The 21768-nt window shown below is 39.6% G+C and overlaps 1 protein-coding gene across 1 annotated transcript in view; it reads right to left on the bottom strand.

Moving 5' to 3' along the window:
• COL24A1 (collagen type XXIV alpha 1 chain) overlaps positions 1-21768 on the bottom strand; it is a 147748-nt gene that overhangs the window by 25648 nt on the left and 100332 nt on the right. Inside the window, 16 exon segments of the mRNA XM_055815621.1 lie at positions 80-133; positions 1187-1240; positions 2981-3037; positions 4018-4071; positions 4853-4906; positions 5981-6088; positions 6559-6612; positions 9624-9731; positions 10320-10373; positions 11679-11732; positions 11956-12009; positions 13013-13066; positions 15022-15075; positions 16307-16351; positions 16471-16515; positions 16839-16892. Of these exon segments, the coding sequence (XP_055671596.1) occupies positions 80-133; positions 1187-1240; positions 2981-3037; positions 4018-4071; positions 4853-4906; positions 5981-6088; positions 6559-6612; positions 9624-9731; positions 10320-10373; positions 11679-11732; positions 11956-12009; positions 13013-13066; positions 15022-15075; positions 16307-16351; positions 16471-16515; positions 16839-16892 (957 nt within the window).

Below are 21768 nucleotides of genomic sequence, written 5' to 3'. Positions count from 1 at the left end.
TGAAAAGAATCATTTGAATGCAGATGAAAACACATTTGCAACAGTCAATAGAGAAATCTCAGTTGTTTGAAACACTTACTGGAGCCCCCTGTTGTCCAACAGGTCCTCTAAGCCCTGGAAGACCTATGTGACCCTGGGAAGCAGAAAATACAGCGTATCACAAGACAAGTATTTCAGGATCTTACACTCCGTGAGATACACATTTCCTTGTAAAGCCCATCTTGGGAGGTGCTGGGTGGCCCCAGCTTCACTGACGTGACCTAGATAAAGTATACTCAGCTCTCCTGAGATCAGACATTAGGGAGCTTTTCTTTAAATTCTCTCTCAAAACTGCAAGTGGGAATTATATATTTAAACATTTTTGCACTACTGTAAGCATAGGTCATATTCAGTTCACTGATTTATTACTATGTCTATTTGTATTATCTGTGTAACTTAAACAGGATATTCCGTGTCAAGGACCGTCTCTTTTGTATTTCAGTAAACAAACTGCATCACTGATAAGAATGAGTTTCCAGCCAATTTGTACATTGCTTACAGCTGAAAGACTGAATACAATTAATGAATAATTATTAGGATCAGATTTACAAAAACACTCATGCTTAAATTTCAGAGAAAAATGTTAAGTAATTCAGCATTACACAATCACAGAATTGTTGAGGTTGAAAGGACCTCTTGGGATCACCAAGTGCAGCCTCCCCTTCTCAAGCAGTTCCAGGTAGAAAAGGTTGTCCTGGACCATGTCCAGCCAGGTTTTGAGTATTTCTGAGGATGGAGACTCCCTAGCCTCTCTGGGCAGCTTGTTCTGATGCTCAGTCATCCTCACAGTAAAAAAGCATTTTCTTCTGTTCAAAAGGAATTTAATGTGTTTCATTTTGTGCCCTTTGCCTCTTGTCCTGTCACTGGACACTACTGAGATGAGTTTAGCTCCTTCATCTTCGTTCCCTCCCATTAGGTACTTATACACATCAAGATCTCCGAAGCCTTTTCTCCAGTTGAGTCCCAGCTCCCTCAACTCCTAATATGAAAGGTCCTCCAATGTGTTCTAAGAGTTCATCAGTGCAGTGAGACACCAGCCAATGCATCTCTGCACACTCGTGGGAGAAGATATTTCTGCTACATTACTCTACACATATGCATAGCATGTCATGTTCAAATAAAAAGACTAAAAAGCAAGAGGTATTACCTTGTAGCCCTCATCACCAGGTTCTCCTCTATCTCCACGTTCACCACTAGGACCCTAGAAAGAAAACCAAAGAACAAAATAAAATAGTTGATCTGAAATAATACTGCAGTGAAGTACAAAAAGAAAGCTGGGATTTCTCTCAAAACAGATTAACCAATGAGGTGGAACTGAGGATTACAATTATTAAAGTTAGCTTGTCTAAAGGAATAAAAAAAATTGTTTTTCTAAGCAAAATGCATTGCACTCAGACAGTAGCTGCTGTCTAAAATATTTTGTATTTTGTAACTGAATACTAGAAGCTTAAAGATAGACCTTATATGGGCATAAATGAAACAGAAGTAGTGACCTCAGTAGAACTTCTCCAGGTTTATACCCATATATATATATATATGATATTTGATTAAAAATCTCCACGAATAAATGAAGAGACTTGTTTTCAAGACATTCAAGAAAACCCTCTTATGGTTTCTCTAAGACAATTCATGAAAATTGAGTTCTTTTCTGAAACAACTAGCTGTATTTAGAATCTGCTCTCATTTTGAAGTTGTCCTAATAAAAAGGCAATTTCAGTCCCTCAGCATGCTTCACACATATAAGAACTGCACAGGAGCAGAGGGAATAGCGTAATTTTTCTGAGTCATGTGGTTCTTTCTGATGCATTCAGATACCTCACTAGCTCTACTTTAGGGAAAGACCCTTACTGCAGTCCCACAAGAAATGAGATTTTTCCCCAGAATTTTAACTCTCATTGTAGCAAATGGACCAAATCTCAGTCAAAGGCAAAGTGATGGGATAGGGAAACATGCCCATTGAAATAAGAATGGCCAAGACTTTCTAAAAGACATCCATCTGACCATTAGATGAAATAACAAGGGACTGTCTTTTTCCCACCTGTCTAAAGTAAAGGCACATAATGAAAAATTGGCCAGGCACCACTCACTGCAGTGTATCTTTACAGTTCACAAGTGAATAAGTTAGCCACCCACAGATACTACTATGCAACTGCTTGTATACTCTTCAAGGTTTCAGCAGCCTCATGGCACGTTTCCTAGAGGCAGTTCACAAGGTAGAAAGGCCCTGCTCGCAATGTTTGAGCAGTCAGCATTACAGAGTCAGTTTAGCTACAACAAAATTGGCTGGAGTCTCTTCTCTCATGCATTACCATAATTAAGTTAAGAACCTATTCCAGACTCTGTCTTCAGTTACATCTGGGTCTTATAGTCCTGCTTTTTGAGGAGGTGAGGTATAAATATTAAGGTTAATCTGAAGAGAAGTAGGATGTACAAGTATTACTTCCGGCACAATCAAATGCTTTTAATAAGATTTTGGGATGGGTTGGTTGGTTGGGGTTTTTTTGACATGTTCATAATTGCTGCAGAGAGAGACCCCACATATGAATTCAGTAAAAGAATGGTTACAAAATACAGCACTCTCTAAATCAGTTAAATTAGCTTTGCAGTGATAATGAAATAAGTCAAAACATATTTCTGGTTAGTAAAGCAATTAGGTATAATTCAGGATAAACAGAAACCATAAAATTCTGTTACAAAATGTGCTGGTCTAAACTAATGGCATTAGTGTAGTTAAACACAGGGCACATATGCTTAAGCAGGAAAGAGCACATGACTGCATTTTTCGGAGAGGGATTACCAATTAAAGGACCATCATTCTACATTTTTGTACAAGGGAGTACCAACTCCTGAGACAGTGATATAAAGTTTCAGAAAGAACCTGCATTGCCTCTTGTCTTGAGAGGCACTAATAATAGAATTTTTTTGAGAAAGAAAGACCTACTGGTTCACCTATGGGCCCAGGTGGTCCAAGGATTGTGTTGTCTTCGCCTGGGTAACCCTAAACCAAAGACAAATATTAAAAAATACTAACTTGGAAATTCAACCTCATCTACAATGCACACATGTTCAAATGATGATAAACCCCCGGAGAGAAGCTAAAAGTGAATATGATACGCTACTCCATTTTACATGTGAAACAACTGCCATCCAAACTAATAGACAAGAAGTTATCTATTCCAGATGATATTTACCAATATTTAATGCACAGAAGCTCACATTTTAAATCCGATTAAGTGTCTCTAAAATGCATCAAAGTGCTTTTCAGAAGTGACCAAGCAAGCTAGACACCTAGCTCCCAACAATTTAGTTTTCAGTTACTGTTTCTGAAAATTATATCAGAACCTATTTATAACAACCACTAATTGCCTATTCTATTAGTATTCATTGCAAAACTGGCCCTAATATAAGAATGTTTTTCTCTGTCAGGTGCAACTCCAAACTAATCTTCATGAAGGGAACCCTTGGGGCCATGCAGACTTCAGTCAGCATACAAATCTGCAGGATTTGAGGCTTGAAAGAACAACAGTGAATTTGACACTAAAAGAGCAGCACTAAGGCAACATCCTGCCCCTAATATTTTATATTAAGCACAGACTTTTGTCCACCTTAGTTGCACTTTGAGCAAAATCTGTGGGTGTACTCACAGGCCTAAAGCGAAGTAAATACTTAGGTGGTTCCACACTGATTATTTCTGTCAGTGGTGCTCACTAAGGACAGTGGCTACCTGATACAGTAGAATGTGTTTCTTACAATGAGTAGTTTGTGTTTTAAAACCTGAAACATTTCAACTGTGTAATTTGGAACTCTGCCTCTGAATGACCCATTTCCCCAGTTTTGCATTTCTTCTCATATGCTTTCAAAATACTAATAGATATTGTGTGGCTTTTGCTGCATGCTGTGGAAAACAGTGGGCATAGTAACATTTCCTTCTTTTATAATTACTCAGACTGTAAGACAGTATAAAATCCATCTTCATACCTTTTCTCCTTTAGGTCCTGGGGGCCCTGGGGGCCCTGGAGGACCCTGATGACCCTAAAGAAGCAAACAAAACATGAATTAGTTCTAAAACTAACTAAAGAAATAAACTAAAGATATAATTAATTCAAAAATTTCTTTTAGCTGCTTATTACTCTTATTTTTTTGCTGCTTGCTAATAATGCTAAATGGTGATGTGGCACAAAATTAATGGGCCTGGGCAGAAAAGGTATTGTGTGCAGGAAAAGCTCTGTGCACGGCTTGATGCAGGTGAGGGGAGCCGAGCTGGTTCCTGCTTCAGGGTTAGGGCCACTGATGGAAGTTTCTGTTCAGAAAAAAGACATAGCAGTCTGGTCTCTAAGAGCAGGACTCAATCCATCTGTGATGATGATCCTAATTATTTTTCAGTGAAAGCCACAGCATCTTTGTGTCCTTCATTCAATAACCTCATTCAATCAGTTTCTGTTACTGAAAAGGAAACTGCCTGGCCAGACAGTAAGCAGAGGTGGTGATGTTTGCTGAACTCTCTTTAAAATGAATAGCTATAGTGGTTTTATAGGAACTTGATTCACAAGGGGTGAGATACATTGGACAAACAAGGTTTTTATACCTGTGATAAAAAATGACTGCTAGTGAACTCACCAAAAACAGTCATCATTGCTCAAGGTTAACATTTCTGAATAAGCAATTACGTGTCATATAAACATATGTGATTATCTGACACTCCTAACAACATTTGTGCATTCTAGATACAGATCCCCATGACATTTATAGTGATTTAGAGTACCACAGACTTACTTAGGGATGTGTGTGTACATGAATTCAGTAAAAAACTCACCCCATAACCTGGAATTCCTGATTCTCCTTCAGGTCCCATTCCTCCTAGGTGTCCCTGTCAAATGCAAGAATCAGTGATAGAAAAATGATCTCCCTTCTAAAATGTTATAACAATGCCTACTTTATTAAGTTATCATTTGAAAAAAAAATTCAAATATTGAGATTTGAGCACCACAGACAACTTCCTTGTTAGGTCCAACTTCATTTGGTACAGAATACTGGGCTTTTCCCTGTTCTGTGGAAAAATGGTTGACATTTTCAGTCCTAACCTTATAATCCTTGCGCATAATTAAGATCAAAAGGATCTGAGCTTTCAGAGGTGCAGAGAAACTCTGTTTATAAATGCCAAGTATGCCAAGAAAAGCTGAGGGTGATCCCTTCTTTAGGAAGTTGAGCCCTTCTCTTGAAATTATCGGCCGTTAGGTAACTACTTTACTTCTGTACTTCATGTGTTCAGGAGCACATGCTACATTCAGTGGCCACAGGATCGGGCCCTGGAGCAGTGAGATGGGACGTTGCCTCACTAGTGTGGAGGCTGCGTGTGCCTGTGCATCTGTCACACAGTGTGAGGCAAGCCTGGGGAGTGTATGATGAAAGGAGCTCCAAGTTAATGGCTATACACTTCATTCAGTTAACTTCGGATCAGGTTCCCATCTAGTAGGAGTAGCAGCCCCCATCTGAAAAGCTTTGTTTCAACAATGGCTAAGGCTTATTTTATGTAACAGTAAACCCCATGATTTCTGTTCTTGGAATGGGAAAGCTTTAAGGAACAGCCACAGCAGTGAGGTTATATGTGGACTATGGGGCATGAGTATTCCACGGCATGCCCTGCCATCCTGCTCCTCTGGTTGTCTAATCAGGAGCCTGACCAGAGCATGAGATGACTCCTTCCAGGTCCATGGCCCAGGTTTCTGTCTGGTGCCAGGTGCACAGGTCTCATCCTGATGCTGAAAGACCAAGGCACGCATTGGGATGCACGGGCTGGGAAGGACACTGCCTGCATCTCCAGCTACCTCAAAAGATATTTATATGTGCTACAGCTGTGACTTGCCTCTTCCCATGGAGAGATACAATTCTGCTAAACCAGAAATACATGTGTCCTTAAATAATAAGCATGTTTTGTACGAACCAAGGGACCTCGAGTTCCTCTTGCACCTTTGGGACCAATTTCTCCAGGTTGGCCAGAGTCACCAGCAGGTCCAATTTCTCCAGGAGGGCCAAGCTGCCCCTTTTCCCCCTGTTGGTGTTATTGTATTAAAAATAATAAGAGATTGATACTAAGTTTCACAATGCAGTTTATGCTTAATGGAAGTAACAGCATTGTTTAATAATATTACATTTACATACGCCACTACTGTAGTTCTTATAATGTCTGAACCTAGAACTCAAGTAAAAACCCTCCTCTGCTAAAGCCTTTCTATTTTGTTTTGTTTTGGCTTAACCAAAGCTTAACATTTTTTGTTAACAGTAGAAACTGTTCTTAGTTGCAAAATCACATTTAAATTTAAACACAAACTTAAATTTTCTAAGGTTCTGAATATTACCGATTGCAGAATGATGACAATTCTAATTGCTATGGCTAGTATAAAAAAACGGCTTGAAGCATGACGTAAAAAAGGGGTAGACTTGGTTCAATGGAATTGTTTTGTAATGTAAATTCAAGTTTCAGATAAAAGGAAGGGATTTGGGGAAGGTGAAAAATACTACCTTCTTTCCTAAACGGCCCCTCTGACCTGGATTTCCTGGTGTTCCTTCAGGGCCCTGTACATTTGTTAGAGAGAGAAAAAGAGATGATTGAGAAAAGTTTGGAAACATGTTTAAACTGTGCTCCAAATTGGATAACTAAGCAGGCTTTTGTAACGCAGAGAGGTGGGAGGAAAAAATCTCATTAACTGCGGCTGTGAGCAAGTTAGTAGGACTGTTTCAAGTTACAGCAGAAACAAGTGAGCAAGCATCAGGGATCACTTATCAATCGTGAAAATGTACTGAAAATAGGAGGAAAAAACCCCAATAAATCTTGTTCACATAGAAAATATTATTTTAGGAATAACATTGCTTCAAGACAACCACTGGATTTAAAGAAATACAATACACAACCAGATGAAAACTAAGAAAACCTTGGGGCTGTCAAGTGTGAAGAGCGGGGCCCTGACACAACTTGCTGTAGAGCACAGACCTAATTCCTTAAGTGCTGGTGCCTCTCGCTGCCCACCTCTTGGTGACTGTGTAATTGGGTGTGCTGCCTGCAGATGAAGGGTGCTATGGAGCTATGGCCCTGCTGCCCTCTAGGTCACTTCAAAACCTGACTGTCCCAAAGGGCTGGATGTGTCCACTGCTCATCATTTTCAATATGCTGAAAAGCTCTGTGAGATAGAGGAGGTAATTTAGCTTCAGCTTTGGATACAGGGGAATATACTTGGGGTTTTTTTGAGTCATTGTTGTGATAAGCCAGGGTAAATACAGACTGATTTGTGAAGCTTATTTGTTGTTTTGTAAGGTTTTGTTTGAGGAAAATGTAGCAGTAGTCTCACCCCCAATAATACCCTCAGACAATTGATTATAAGAAACTGATTTCCATGTTTAGATCAGGATGTTATGATCTGTCCACAACCCTAGAAGAAGGTCAAACCAAAACCGTGACGTGAACTCTCCCAGACATCAGGGAGGATGAGTGGGGAGGAAGGCAGCTCTGCAGACGCCTTTGGAATGTGTGGAACAGAAAAGTAAAAAATTCGCTGCTAACCACATCCTCCCAAACACTGAATTGCCAGACCTGCCTGTCTCGCTGAGGCACGGCAGCACTGCTGACATTGTTTACTGTATACAACTATAATTACATATAATGTAGATATGTCAGGGCTGAGCTGTTTTATGAGAGTTTCAATATATGAAACTTCTCTGCTTCTCCAGAACTGCCAATCCAAAACAGAAAAAAAAAAAAAGTCAGTGTGGTACTGTACCAGAAACAAAAATTGTTCTGTAGCACACTAAGTGTGCTGACAATTAAAAGAGCATTTTTTCCCCTTACTGAGAGAGTAGTTCACTGTGAAGAACCTAAGACTAAAGACAGCAGATTGTAATGCAGATGCTTATAGGACAGAGGGGACAGCGCTCACAGCCGTTGGCAGCTGGCCCTCTAATGTTTACTCAGACCCCTTCATCACATAAGAGCTACAGACAAGGCAACCAGAGGACTTTGAAATGAGAAAATGATGATTTTTGGTAAGGGAATCTGATGTCTGACTTGAGGCTACATACTTGCTTTGGAAACTGTGCTCTTGAACCTTTGCTCGCATTAAGAAGTTGCACATAAAACTTCAGCAAAACAGATTTTATAGCTGGATTTTAGCTGCTAGGAGTGATGATAGAACAAATACGTGAATTGATCTAACAATGTTGACTATGGATCCCAATGCTTGTTCACTATTTGACCTGTGTATGCTTGATGCCATTTCTCTCCATCTGCAATTTTTGTTTCAGTTACCTATGGCAAATGCTGCTCCCATTTGTAGAGGTACCAAAATGTTAGTTAAAGAATAAATATCTTTTAAGAGCAAAATGGAATAATTAAGTTTGTTCTTTCTTCTCTCTCCTTACTTTTTATAGTATATGTCTCATTATAGGGTGATTGACAGGGTAACAACAGGAAGGCCCACCAAAAGACAAGACATCACACCACAGCACAGAATTATCATCCAAAGTAGTGCTGCCCGGCATGGTAGATTTCTGGAATTTCTGGAATCAGTTCCAGCACGGCATGGACAGCATCCATAACATTGTCTTTACAACACCTTGACAGCAGTGTAGAAAGACCACTGTTAGGAAAGGCAGGCCATGCAACTGATCAGGAATCAACAGCAGGAATAACCTGGATTGTCTGATATCTACCATGTGATAGTAGTTTCAAGTCGCTTTTGACCTGCCTTGTATTCCTCACCAGAGAAGGCACTATAATCCGCACCCACACTTCAAGAAATCCTGTGCTGTTGACATCTGTGCTGCAATAATTTTTTAACTAAAGAAACTTCTATGTTCAGGATATCACTTTTTCTAGAAATGTTATTTTTTGACCTTCCTTTTGTTGTTAAGGTTTATTAAAAGGAATGACAACTAAGCATATATGTGGTAAGAACATTAGCATAAAAGCTTAAACTGGAGCCAAATCTTGTGTGCTCTAAGGTTTAATGCTTCATCATTTACAAGCTGCTCAAAATGGCATTTTTTTGCCCCAAGGAACTCTTCATTTAAAGTAAAAACTAGATAGCCCTGGGACAGTAAACAAAGCCATGAGTAGGGAAAGTGATACCAAACAATGAAGATCTTACAGCACAATTTATGGTAGTATATGCATCTTGCCAATTTCTTTAGATGTTTTTAAAATCTGAAGAATGATCTAATACCTTGAGATTACTCATAGTCTCCAAATGAAGGTAAGGATAGAGACTAATGACAGAAGGTTGTCTGGAGAGGACAGATCTGAACTGAGAGGCTCCAAGTTGTGTGGTGTAAGTGTCTAGATGACACGTGGTGAGGAATTACTATCTGCTAAGAGGTTCCAGATTTACGATAGGAAAACCATTTGTCTCCTCTCTCTACCAACCCCTAAAAGCTGAACCACATAGAAAAGGGAGGCAAGCTAATTTAAAGATGGTCATCTCTAATTGCAATAGAAAATCAAAAAATAAAAAATATAAAGAAGCAAGCAAAATAAAAGAAGATTTATTACAAAAAACAAATGAACAAAAGGTCCACTTAAACCTAAAAACACTTACAGGAATGCCCATTATGCCAGGTTCACCAGGGGGTCCAGAAATTCCCGGTAACCCTATCTCTCCTTTTTCACCACCTTCTCCAAGAAGTCCCTGGTCTCCAGGGTCTCCCTAAAATAAAGTGGGGGGGGGGGGGGGAAACCCAAAAAGCTTAGTCAAGCTGCTGCTGCAGAATTAATTATTCCTGAGAAAAGTAAATTCTGAATCTTCAAGCTTGACAAAAAGTAGACTAAACCTGATGGGAATCTTACCGGTCTAATTCAGATCAGGCTCCAAGTAGGGTAAAGCCCCTTCTATCTCATCCATACACTCCTATGGACAGATTTTGCCTCATTCATCACCAGCTACCTGAAGATGTTCTCTGTGATAGCCCTTGTCCTGGCACCTGCTGCAGTCCCTGGCAAGTGTTAATCCCAATGCAGGGAGTGGAGCAGCCTTGGGCTCACTCTCTCCAGCATGTCACCATGGAAATAAGCTGTACTTAGTTCTCCAGCTTGCATTTCTCTGTCAAGCCATTCATACCTTGCAGGCTAGATATGTTCCTAAAAGGCACAGGGAAACTATAGCATACATGGTCTCCTGTGTTAAAATTAAGTGCACTCAACTGGGTTCTTTTGACCTGGTGAAACAGAAGAAAAAGAGATTTGGGGCCTTAAGCTAATATGACTGCTATACATCTGCTACAAAACCTGAACATACCTTTGGGCCATCTTTTCCTTGAACACCGTCTTCTCCTGGAGGTCCTGGTTCACCCTTATAGAAAGGAACAGTTGGAAACAGTTATTGCCTAAACTTCTTGACATACAAGTATTGCCTTGGAAGAACTCAAGACTAGTTTTACACACGCTTATCTTTTGGACAACATTTATGTTGCTGTTATAGTTTATCTATCTTCATTTTCACCGATTTACAGTGACAGGGTCAGAGCCCTGTGAATCTCAAACACAGGAAAACATAAAAGATGATCATTATTAGAAAAATGAGGCAATGCTATGTCCACATAACACTAGAGATTTGGATAGTGGCACTGAGATTGTTTGGTTTTGGAATATACAACATGTAATTACAGTAACCACAAAAATATACCTATTCTGTCTGGAAATTTCCATGTTTATGTGGATAACTACTACATTGCTATGTTCAGTGACTCAGTTTAGGGCCACAAAAAACTCATCATTTACCAAGAGCAGGGGCACCATGGCATTTTAGAATCTTTGCCTTTCTCAGGTAGACACCAGCAACTTGCAACTTTTCATGAAGAAAGTAAAAGAGCAAGTATGAGCTGCCCTATACTAATAACACAGTATTTCAGATATAGTGCTATGGTTAAACCAAGAGCATCCACTGTGGACCAGTACCAGGAATTACTCTTCAAGGACAGGCAGAATTGTGAAATGCACCTCACTGGAGATTTTGGGCAGGAGGAAAAGATGACAGCAAGGAATTAATGGAACAAGAGAATTCTATGGTAAGACTTAAGTCTGAGAGGATATAGTTTGTGCTCTTTTAAAAGTGTCCTGGATAAAATCTGTTTCTAGCACTTTAAAAGGTTTTTTCAGCTTTCAGACACAGGCAATTATTTGGGTCAGATGAAGGGAGTAAGATGCACAGGAAGAATAAGCTGTGGCACAAACACTTAGTAAAATCAAGTGCCCAAATGAACCATCCACCACACCAGAAACAAATCAGCTGCTTTAGATGGTGGTACAGAGAGATACCATGCTCTGCTGAGCCTATAATGCTCCCCTTACCTCACCTGGACTGTGTACCCATACACAGCATTACTGTGTGCTGTCATCTTAACAGCTGGGGGACACTGTGGATTTACCTTCATGGTCAAACCACTCATTCACATGTCTGTCACATGAGACGCTTACAAATATGTCAACTTTATAATCAATACTCTTTTTAACTTGATACAATATTAAATTATTTTTTTAAGGTATCAGAAAATAGCTTCTTATTGAATTCTGATATATTACGATTTCTAAGCCTGCATTTCTGACACATTTGTAACATACTTTCCTTTTTGGAAGAAGTTTTGGATCCATAGCTTACCCTTAAACCTTGGTCACCTGGTTCTCCAGCCTTCCCAGCAGGTCCAATGTCTCCCTGGAATATCACAAGAAAAAGAAATACCTGGATTTTAAGGGACAATATTCCTAACAATGACGGGCTTTACAGATAACATGGTCACCATGACAATAACAGTATTTCTTAATGTCTCATTTCCTGTATCACTACCTACTTGACTAATGAATCAGATCACTCTGATTTGCCTCTATGGAAATTTGAAAATTTAAACAGCACAAGAGAGAATAATTTTAACATTTACCTTTGTGCCTGGCTCTCCCTGCAGACCAGGTTCTCCTTCAGGGCCAGGAGGTCCCTGCACGGTACAAGACCTACTGTTAGACACAGTCACCAGTAATAATTTTACAACCACCAAATAATACAGCATCAAAAAAAAAATGATGCAGAAAACCGGCATGAGACACAGGGAAAGACACACGTCTGAAAAATCAAATTAATACAACACAGTTCTTTGTTCTTACTAGAGCCCAACAGAAGAAAAGAAAGGAGGGTATAGGAGAAGTTCAGAAATTGCACTGTGGGTCAGGAATGTATTGAAGACTCAGCAGTACCACTAAGCCTGTACCTTTCATCATAAATTACTAGCAGGCTGAGCAACCATCTATCTTTTGTAAATCTGACTGACAACTTCATCACTGTTTAGGCTTGGAGCCAAGTAGATAGAGCCTTTGGAGAACAAAGCCCTTTTTGGCGTCTTCAGCCCTTAGAGAGTTAATGGTATCAGATCGCTTCTTGTAAAGTTTACATTTAAACCCTTTTTTAATAGTCAGTCAGAAGACTGGATTTTGGGTGACTGAGAAAGCATGTTCCTTTGAATAAGCCAAATCCCTTCTGTTCTAAGAGAGCTCATCCCTCATCTACTTCACTACAGATGCGGCTAATACATTCTATCATATTTCTTTCAAAGAAATATTAAAAACAAAGCAAAAAATAGAAGCAAAAGTTAGCAAGAAGACTGCCTGCAGCTGCTTTTCTTCAACTACCATTTGCAAGGATGTATGATTAATGCCGTCCTACTATCTAACTGCAAGAACACTGCTTCTAAACAAACAAACAAAAAAATTCAGTTGCTCAACATTCACCTTCTAGATGCAGATGCCCAAAGACAGCACTCACAACAGAAAAAGCTACTCATTTTAGACTTTTTTCTTGTAACAGCTTTAAGTAAGAGTTTCTCAGCAGCTCATGGTATTTAAGTCAGCTGCAGGTAATAAAAAATTGTACTTTCCAAACACATTTCCAGGCTTACTCAGTTGCTTGAGTGTTTGTAATTACTACATAAATGATTAACAGCTCACCTCAAAACCCATTTCTCCAACAGGGCCAGCATCCCCTGGTTGTCCTCTTGAACCCTGGCATTAAAAAAAAATGTTGGATGCATCATTCAATTAACATTAAATTACATTCTATAATCTTGACTTTGTCTCTTCAGAACTCTTCAACTGGCATAAAGAAGTATATTTCATTGTCTTTCCTCCTGAATCCAATGCTGTTTATAAGTACCATGATGGCGTAAGACCCCATTGCCAGTCTTGACGCACTGAAATAACAGATTTCAAATAACAGCACAGATGTCTTTTCTCTTAGACCAAAAGTAAATTATTATCTGAGCTAAGCTCTCCTCTTGATTAACTGAGACTTTGTTTAATTAAGGTTTGTTAGACTGTCTGGTTTTCTTTGTGGAAAAGCCTACAGTCTGGTATGGAATTAACTCAAAACAACTACTGTGTGCTTCACCGTGGATTTAGCAATGTTAATACAGGACAGTCACTGAGGTGTAATGGACTAAAGGCTGGAGCCTTTTTGGTAATATTACTAAGTATACTACAAGCATTTTCTTATAAGCCCTACCATATACATAAATGTATTGCAGTAACACAATGGGATTGTTTCTAAAGCAGCATGCTCAAATTCTCTGTGCGTGTTAGATTGTCCATCCCACTCACGGAGCGGGGTTTGTGAGCTGAGGGGTAGAGGTTGCCTGTAACAGTTTACAGCTGATTCCGTAGCCACTATGAATGTATGTCAAGACAAATCAACCCTCTGGATGTATGCAATCTTTGAACTTTCAGAAAGTTCATATCCATTTACCCCTTTGGGACTCATCTGTGTTTAAGTACATTCTAATTTCAAAATATTTTGTTGATTTATTATTTTCACGTAAAAGAAAGATACTGCTACCTATATTTAGGATAGAAGCCTTTAAGCAAATGTTTACTCTTTTTTTGGTTTACTTCCTCTCACAAACTGCATATGGTTTTGCTCCTCCTGATAACTTGGCAGTGATAATGCAAGTATATTCTTCCCTTCTCTTGTAACAACAATATAAACTGCCTATTACTGAGAAGATTTCAGCAGATGCATATATTTTACCCTAGCTTCATTTAAGTGTGAACAACTGAAACTGCAGTTAATTTCCATTTGAGAAGTCACTTGGTCCTAAACTAAGTTCATTGGTTTTCATTTGCAGCAACTCCACGGCATTCCGCTAGGCACAGCATATAAATTTGATTCATGAGGCAAGTATTTCTTCATAATATTAACATGAAGCTAAGTCTGCTGGATTGGTAATGTATCTTTCCCCTGAGACTTTAGATTTTTGCACTATAAAATGGCAGCCTTGTCCCAAGGGCCCCTAGGACAGCACACACTCTTTCACTGTATTTATATAACCTGATTTACCTCCAGAGATGGTGATGCAATACTATTCTTGTCATGGCTACATCTTGCAGCACTTTCCATATATTTGCTGCAGATTCTGCGTAATCTTTTGTTACAATATTAGCTACACAAAAGTGAGCGTGGCTTTGAAATAATAACAATCAAAAGAATCCATCCAGCAGAGGAATGTCTGAGGTTTACTATAACGGCCTCTTTTTTGTTCAAATTTTAACCTGCCAAATAGATGTGGTCCCTGAGTTCCTGAATAACTACCCTAAAATCTGCCTGAAAAAAATACCACTAATATCTGTATTAGCACATACATTTACATAATCCATAATGTAGATGTCTACCTCAATGCAGCACAATGCCACAAAAAATTGTGGTCCAGATTCTGTCATGGTCTCTTATGTTGCGCAACCCTTACTACAGTGCTTCCCAACATGATTTAACAGGTCTCCTTATGAACAAGTTATGCTGAGCAAGGAAGTAGACTCTAGCCCTGAAGCTTTAGAACCTTTACCCCACAATTCCTACCTAACCACAGCTGGCAACACTGAATCTTGGTAAAACAGAGCTTGAGTTACCAGGGAATTCAGTATAATACGTGGAAAAAAAAATTAAGCTGGCATAAGGATTGACTTACTGGCTCTCCCATTGGTCCCCTGTCTCCTGTGGTTCCAGGAGGTCCAAGCAAACCCTGGAAGATTAAAATAAAAAATCATTGGAAACAAGCTGTTTCATATTCTGTGAAAAGCCACTTCCTCTCTTATTTCTGCTCACTCAATAACTTACTCAGAAACACCCATGAAATATGTGCAGCCTTTTCTTCTGGTTGACAGACATTGCGACATCACCAGCTCCTGTGGCAGGTGAGGGTGTCCTGAATAAATCCTTCCTTGGTTTCTATTATATAGGGATGGGTCTTAGCTGACCCACCATTTACTAGGTCCTCTTCATCCTCCTCAGACCCGTGTGCTGCCTGTGCACACAAACTGGACCTGAACGCAATGTTACAGATGTCCTGACCTACAAACTGTATCTGAGAGGATCAGTAAGGTTCACAGCCCACTCCTCCTTCTGCTCAACCTGGCTCACAGCATATCTGTCTCATACTCTTTTCTAGAAACTGTAGCTGTAGGAGTAATAGAGCAGTATCTTGTACTTTGCAATAAATTTACTAATCCCCATCATTTCAACCTAATGAGGTTTTGCTTCATTCATTTCTGTATATATGAATACATCAAAGTCCCAGCAAATGAAGAGGAAATGAAAACCCACTGTGTCAAAGGTGAGAGGCAACAAGCTCCTAAATCTGAGCAGAAGAGGCAAGACAAGTACAGTGACAACCAACATTCTGAGCCTCAATTTCAGCACAAAATCACCATCATTACTGCTTTTTTTCTGCTCTTCTGCTTCCTTCCGTAATGAAAATCCAACACAATTTGGACTGACTTGAAACCTTTGTAAAAAAAAGCCTCCAATAGAACATGTTATATTTCTGTTGAATTCTACCCTAAACCGAGGAATTTCCTCCTATCCATGTGATACACACTTTACAGGTTCTTCTATGTTTATCTCAACATTGATAATACACATCTACTCTAAAATCTATCAAAGAATTATTTTTCTATGCCACAATGACTTTCTCCCTTAAAACTACAATAAAACAACAAAAAACCGCAAAGCAACTTCTAGGATCCCATTACTAACTACAATGGCCATCTCTTCTGCTGCAGTTTGCTCTCATATTGTATTCTGTGGATCATCACCCGGGAAAACACTGATCTTGTAGCAGACTAGACCACATTCATGCTTACTTTCACTTCTGCCCCTAATTCTTTGTATGAATAAATGCAAACTGCACTGTCAAAGCATCATATTTTGTGGATATTTTTTTTATTAGAAATACTACAGAATTTCATACTCACAAGTGCACCCTGATCTCCTCTTTCTCCTGGATTTCCAGCTTTACCCTGGTCAAAGAGAAATATTGAAAGACAATGATGGCTTCAGATCATTTCCAAACACCATTCAGAAATTAGTAGTAACCATGTTGAGGCTTACTACAAGGATTGGCTCCTTCAATACTTACAATGAGCCCAGGAACTCCTTTCTTCCCTGGATCACCTCTTTCTCCCTGATAAATAACCAACAATGTGTGAATTCTATGTGCATTGGCTAGATAAACTGCATACAGTTGCTGTCAGTTAAACGCTGGGTAACTGCAGAAAGTGCAGATTCAGGCTTAGATGGGCTTACACCATAATAAGGAACTATCTGAAGAAGGCAGAAATTTACACATCTCCTCCCGGATTAAACAGAATTTTATGGCTTCTGACATTCTGACATGCTGGGTTTTTTGTTGTGTTGTCATTGCCCCCCCCCACCCCACCCCCCCCCACCCCCCCGTTATGTTCTAGCTCAACGTTTTGTATAGTACTGAGCAATGCAAGCACTCACCTTAATGCCTTGTGGTCCCAGTTCTCCTGGAGGACCATCCAGACCTCTTGGCCCCTGAATATCGAACAAGTGATTTGGAATATTAATTACGCATTATGTTTGGTTATCTTCAGAGAGATACAACATAAGCTTTGGGACAGCAGAAACATGCTTTGTTAGCACAAAACCCAGTTTTGATTATATGTTAAGCGTGAAATAAAGCTTCAAAGAATGAAACAGGTTTCTGGTTTGCTGAAATATGAATTTAAGAAGAAAGATTGTTTTTGAAAAATATGTAAACAAAGTGTTCAGGGTCTCTCTTGAAGCCAGCTTGCAGGCTGATATTTTCTGCTTTCTTTTCCATTCACTTTGTATTCATGCAACAGACAACTATTTAGAAGAATTTAGGTGAGCATTGGTTATACAGAGTGCTTGCTTTTGAGTATAAGTTCCATATGCAAAAATCCAGCTTGCTAGTAAGACTCTAAAACAGGCAGATAAAGTTCTTCCATTAGTAAACCAATTTGAAGCAAGATTAAAAGCAATGTATAATCTTGCATAGCAAACCACTCTATTGTTAAGACTAAAACGTCTCTTGAAATGGACTTTTTACAACCAACAGATGAACAAAGATAACCTGTTATATTGCCGTATTACAATATAGCAAAGATTTATTGCCAAAACATTCAGAAATGATTACTTAAGATTGGAAATCTAAATCCATTAGTTTACAAGCAAAAGAAAAATCCTTCAAATTGATCACAAGCAAAATGGAAAATATTTTATCCATGCTGACTTAGGAGGTTATTTCCATAATTCTAAACTCCATGACTGTTTGGGTATGGAAAACAAGATTAAAACCAGTTAATAACAACCTAAAACCAATAACCACTTTAAACCAAGAGCTAGATAAGTATCAGAGTCAGGCTATTTACAGCAATGTACAGTGGGAGGAGGATGAGACACAACAGTTTTCCTGGTGGCATCTGGCATGATGCCTGGGCTGGCATCAGAGGGAACTAGTACACTGCTATGGCAGTGCCTCGAGGAAAACAGTCTGCATTTTCAGAGTGCATTTCTGAGCTGTAGAGAACCCTCAAGGAAAATAGTCTGCCTTTTCAGAGTGCATTTCTGAGTTGTAGAGAACCTTACATCTTGGGTCATGGTCTATAGTGCAGGGCATGAACTCATGACTGATTTCCAGAGAGTTTTAATACTGTTCTAACAGGCAAGAATAGGGGCTTGTAAAATGACTTTGTTGGAAGCACATCTGATTTTATTTAGATTACTTTCTCCTCAAAAATGTCTGTGACTTCCATGTCCCACCTGTATTTTTTTGAGACAAAACAGCAGAATTCTGTTCATTCTGACTTGGATTTACTGATGCACATCAAAACCTCTGTCAGAACAGATGGTGAGCACCCACCTGCTTCTCTCTGGAGCTACAGAGAAAATGTCTGACTGATAACTCAAGAACAATGTGTATCCAGAATAATTTAGGCTTTCCTCCTGAAACAGAAATCTCTCAAGAAAAGGCTGTTCCTGTGAGGTGATACAGAATTATGACCTCTGGCAGAGCCAGAAATATCCCACAAGAAGCTTATCTGTCAGCATTTCAGCATTGATGGTTCTGGCCAACATGAGAGAACACAGAAACCATAGGAAAAGGAAAATGAACAGGCAGGGAAAGCTGTCTGAATACTTTTGATATCTCGGTAGTTTGGGACACAGCTTTTCTAAGGCTATCTTTGAGTTAGCCTGGCCACCTTGTTTTGGTCTAAGCCAGAAATGAGTATTTACAGGCATTTTTTTAAGCTAGAGGAAAAAAAAGGCTACAGCAAACAACACTCTGGGTCGCTGCACAGCTCTCAGTGAGAGAGATCCCAAACCAAAAGATACTGAAGTCTGTGGGAAAAACTGCTGGTGACTTCAATGCACTCAGAGATGAGAACCAAAACACCAGTGGTGTTTTGAAGGGTGATGGAGGCCTTTATAAGAACAAGAAAGCTGGGCCTCATGTTAAGATTACGTAACTGTGTAAGTGCAATTATTAAATTATTATATAGTATAATTTAAAAGAAAGCTAAACATCTTGACCAAATTAATGCCGAGTTACTGCTCTGCACTTTTTCTGTAACTGCTATCTGTAACGCACACAAAATGGATCATGATGAAAATTCAAGGCAGACTAAGCAGGCTTAAAATCCCATGATCTGATATTCCTTTCAGGTGAAATGTCTTAAAGAATGGGAGTAGAAAGGACAGGAGGAAACTCTTGAGATGGAGTGAGGACAGGTCATTATGCTGGGGGGTAGAAGGGGAGAGAAGCTGATGGAAGAGCTGCAGAGGAATCACCTAGGGCAAGGCAGGAAGGGCGAAACTGAAAGTGCTAAGCAGAGCAATTGCAGGATAGTTTTAGTGTTTCTCAGGCTTTTTAGATACATGACCTGTCACTTGTCTTTGTGCACCCTCCACAGGGCTGATCAGGGGACAGAATCTCAAGATGAAATATTCAAGGAAGAAAAAGGACAAGTTTTGATTTTACAGATCTATGTAATAAATAAAATTCTTTCTATGTTTTCTATTATTAATATTACTAAACAGATAAATTCTTTGAACACTTGTGACTTCCTTTTAATCATAGAGGAGGTCATAGCCCATAGTTTGAGAAATGGTCCTGTCAGGAGGCTGCACAGGATTCTCAGTCTGTGTTACGCACATAACAAACCAAAACCTTTCTGCTAGACTCCAATGGAGTTCACATGGACAGCACAGTCACTAGGAAGAGAATGACAACTGATTTGATCACTAATGATAGTCAAGTGAAAAAGCCTACCATTCAAAACACCAACATTCTACTATATAATTTTGAACTGAAAACAAAGTAACAGAAATCAACATGATGATCAGCTTCTGGCTCTGGGCCATGCCTGCCTGTAGCCCACCTTTAGCTAGCCACAGAACAGACTGCAGGAATCCAAGTGAAAGGCAATTTAATAGTCTAACAACCACACCATATCATTCCTATAAATAGTATGGTTTGACTCATTATTGGCACAGATTAATTGGATCTGTGTAATTTCCTACTAAAGCTAGTACAGAATGAGATGTTGATTTGCCTGCTGTTATTTAATTTAGATTGCAACAGAGCTGAGGCGTAAGGCTGCCAAATGATTGCTACTACTTTTTTCTTTGGCACGGATTCAGCTTTGTTTCTAAAATGAAACATAGTACATTGAAAACTCTAGGTTGATAAGCTAGAGAAAAAGTTCATCTAAGAAGGCAAGAAGCACCAGTTAACTCTTCTTGTTCTTTCCCATCCTGCCTTCTAAATATAAGAAGAGTGAAAATAACATAAACACACTATATAGCTAACTCTCAGTTTTGGTGGTTGACATGGAAGAATATTAGAAAATGACATCAATTTAAGTCTTACGTCCTTTGAACAATTAAGACAGACAATGACACTCAGCTGCTGATGTATCACAAAGCACACTGGCCACTTGTTTCACATAATCCTGAAGCACACACATTTTTCTAGGTTCCATATTCCCTGCTGTCAGAAGTATGAAAGTTATCGCTCATTGAAACTGAACGCTGATGTCCTTGTGTAGTTGAGGTTCTTCATGCCAGTACAGACACAACTGAAGCAGAGATAACCCTACTGGTGGTGGCAGACTAAGCTGCTGTTGCCTGAACCCAAATTTACAGCACTCCACTACATCAATTATCTGCGTTTTCAAAATTGAATTTCATGAGCTGCATTCCAGGAAAATAAGAGCAGAAAAATTATGCTTTTGAGCATAAAAAACACCAAACATCAGCCTGAAGGTTCTTACTGACTGCTAAGAACCTTATCAGCTATTGAGAATTTTGCTTAGGTCTCACCATGAAATGAACCTAATGATACAGGACCTCTTCCTTTCAAATTAAAAGCTGCAGTTGTATTTGTCGGAGATTATGGTATGAACTAAAAGTAGGACCAGTCTCTGTGCTAGCACTATGCTCACTGGCATTTCCCCACAAATCCCCTGATGGCAAGATACTCCATAGACTACTATACAGCCTGCCTTCAGCTGGCCAGAACTCCTGGGGGTACTGAAGGCTGAGCGGCTGGATACTCTCAGGCAGAAGTAGGCTGCTGGGTAATCTTGGACGCAAACCAGTTGCTGAAAGGTCCAGAATTTATGAGGTGAAGGAATTCTACTCTGTGACAGTGCAGAAGCAGAGGGTCAGTGCTCCTAAAACTTCCTGCAGATTCCAGCTGTGAAGACAGGATACGTTCTTCAGCACATAACAAAGGGGAATTTCCATATGCTTCTATTTAACTTCTGTATGTGGCTATAGTATGCGTTTTTCTGAGGCCTGCCACACAGAGCTTGGGGTTCTGACACTTCTCTTTCTGAACCCAGTGGTGACAAACCTGGTTTTCAGGGCCCCCCAGAGATTTTCCTTATGCAAGATTCCACTTTGAGTCTGATATTTTGATCTTGAGAGCAGACAAAATTCTCAGTGGCTTCAGTGGGAGTTTGTTTGCAGAGCCTGAAGACCTGGATCTGCTCTGAGACCCCATTCCATGAAGCATTCCCAGTCATGGGACAGAGGCAAAGGCATAAACCACACCTGCAGACCAAGATTTCCACAGAGCTTGGGATGTTAGGGATTTATTTTGAGGGATCTTTAATTATAAGCAATGCACTCCATGATGTGCTGCCAAAATCATAGAGACAGACTCCCTCAAAGATTCCTGTCTCAGTTGGCAGCAGATGTGACACAAATAAAAACTGTCTTCTACCTTAAAAATAGAATCTAAATGAAAGTCATTCCCCCATAAAAACAATCACCGGGTAGTAGATGGTGTTAGGAGGGAGGAGAGCCTACATGGGAGGACTCACGTCCATGTCAGTAGCTTGGCTTTGACTCCAGATCTGGTGATGCTGGCAGATAAACT

Source organism: Falco peregrinus, chromosome 10 (genome assembly GCF_023634155.1).
Source record: "Falco peregrinus isolate bFalPer1 chromosome 10, bFalPer1.pri, whole genome shotgun sequence".
In the NCBI taxonomy this organism is placed as follows: Eukaryota; Metazoa; Chordata; class Aves; order Falconiformes; family Falconidae; genus Falco; species Falco peregrinus.
Note: the sequence above shows the minus strand (reverse complement) of the source record. Positions and strands in the feature narration are given on the sequence as shown.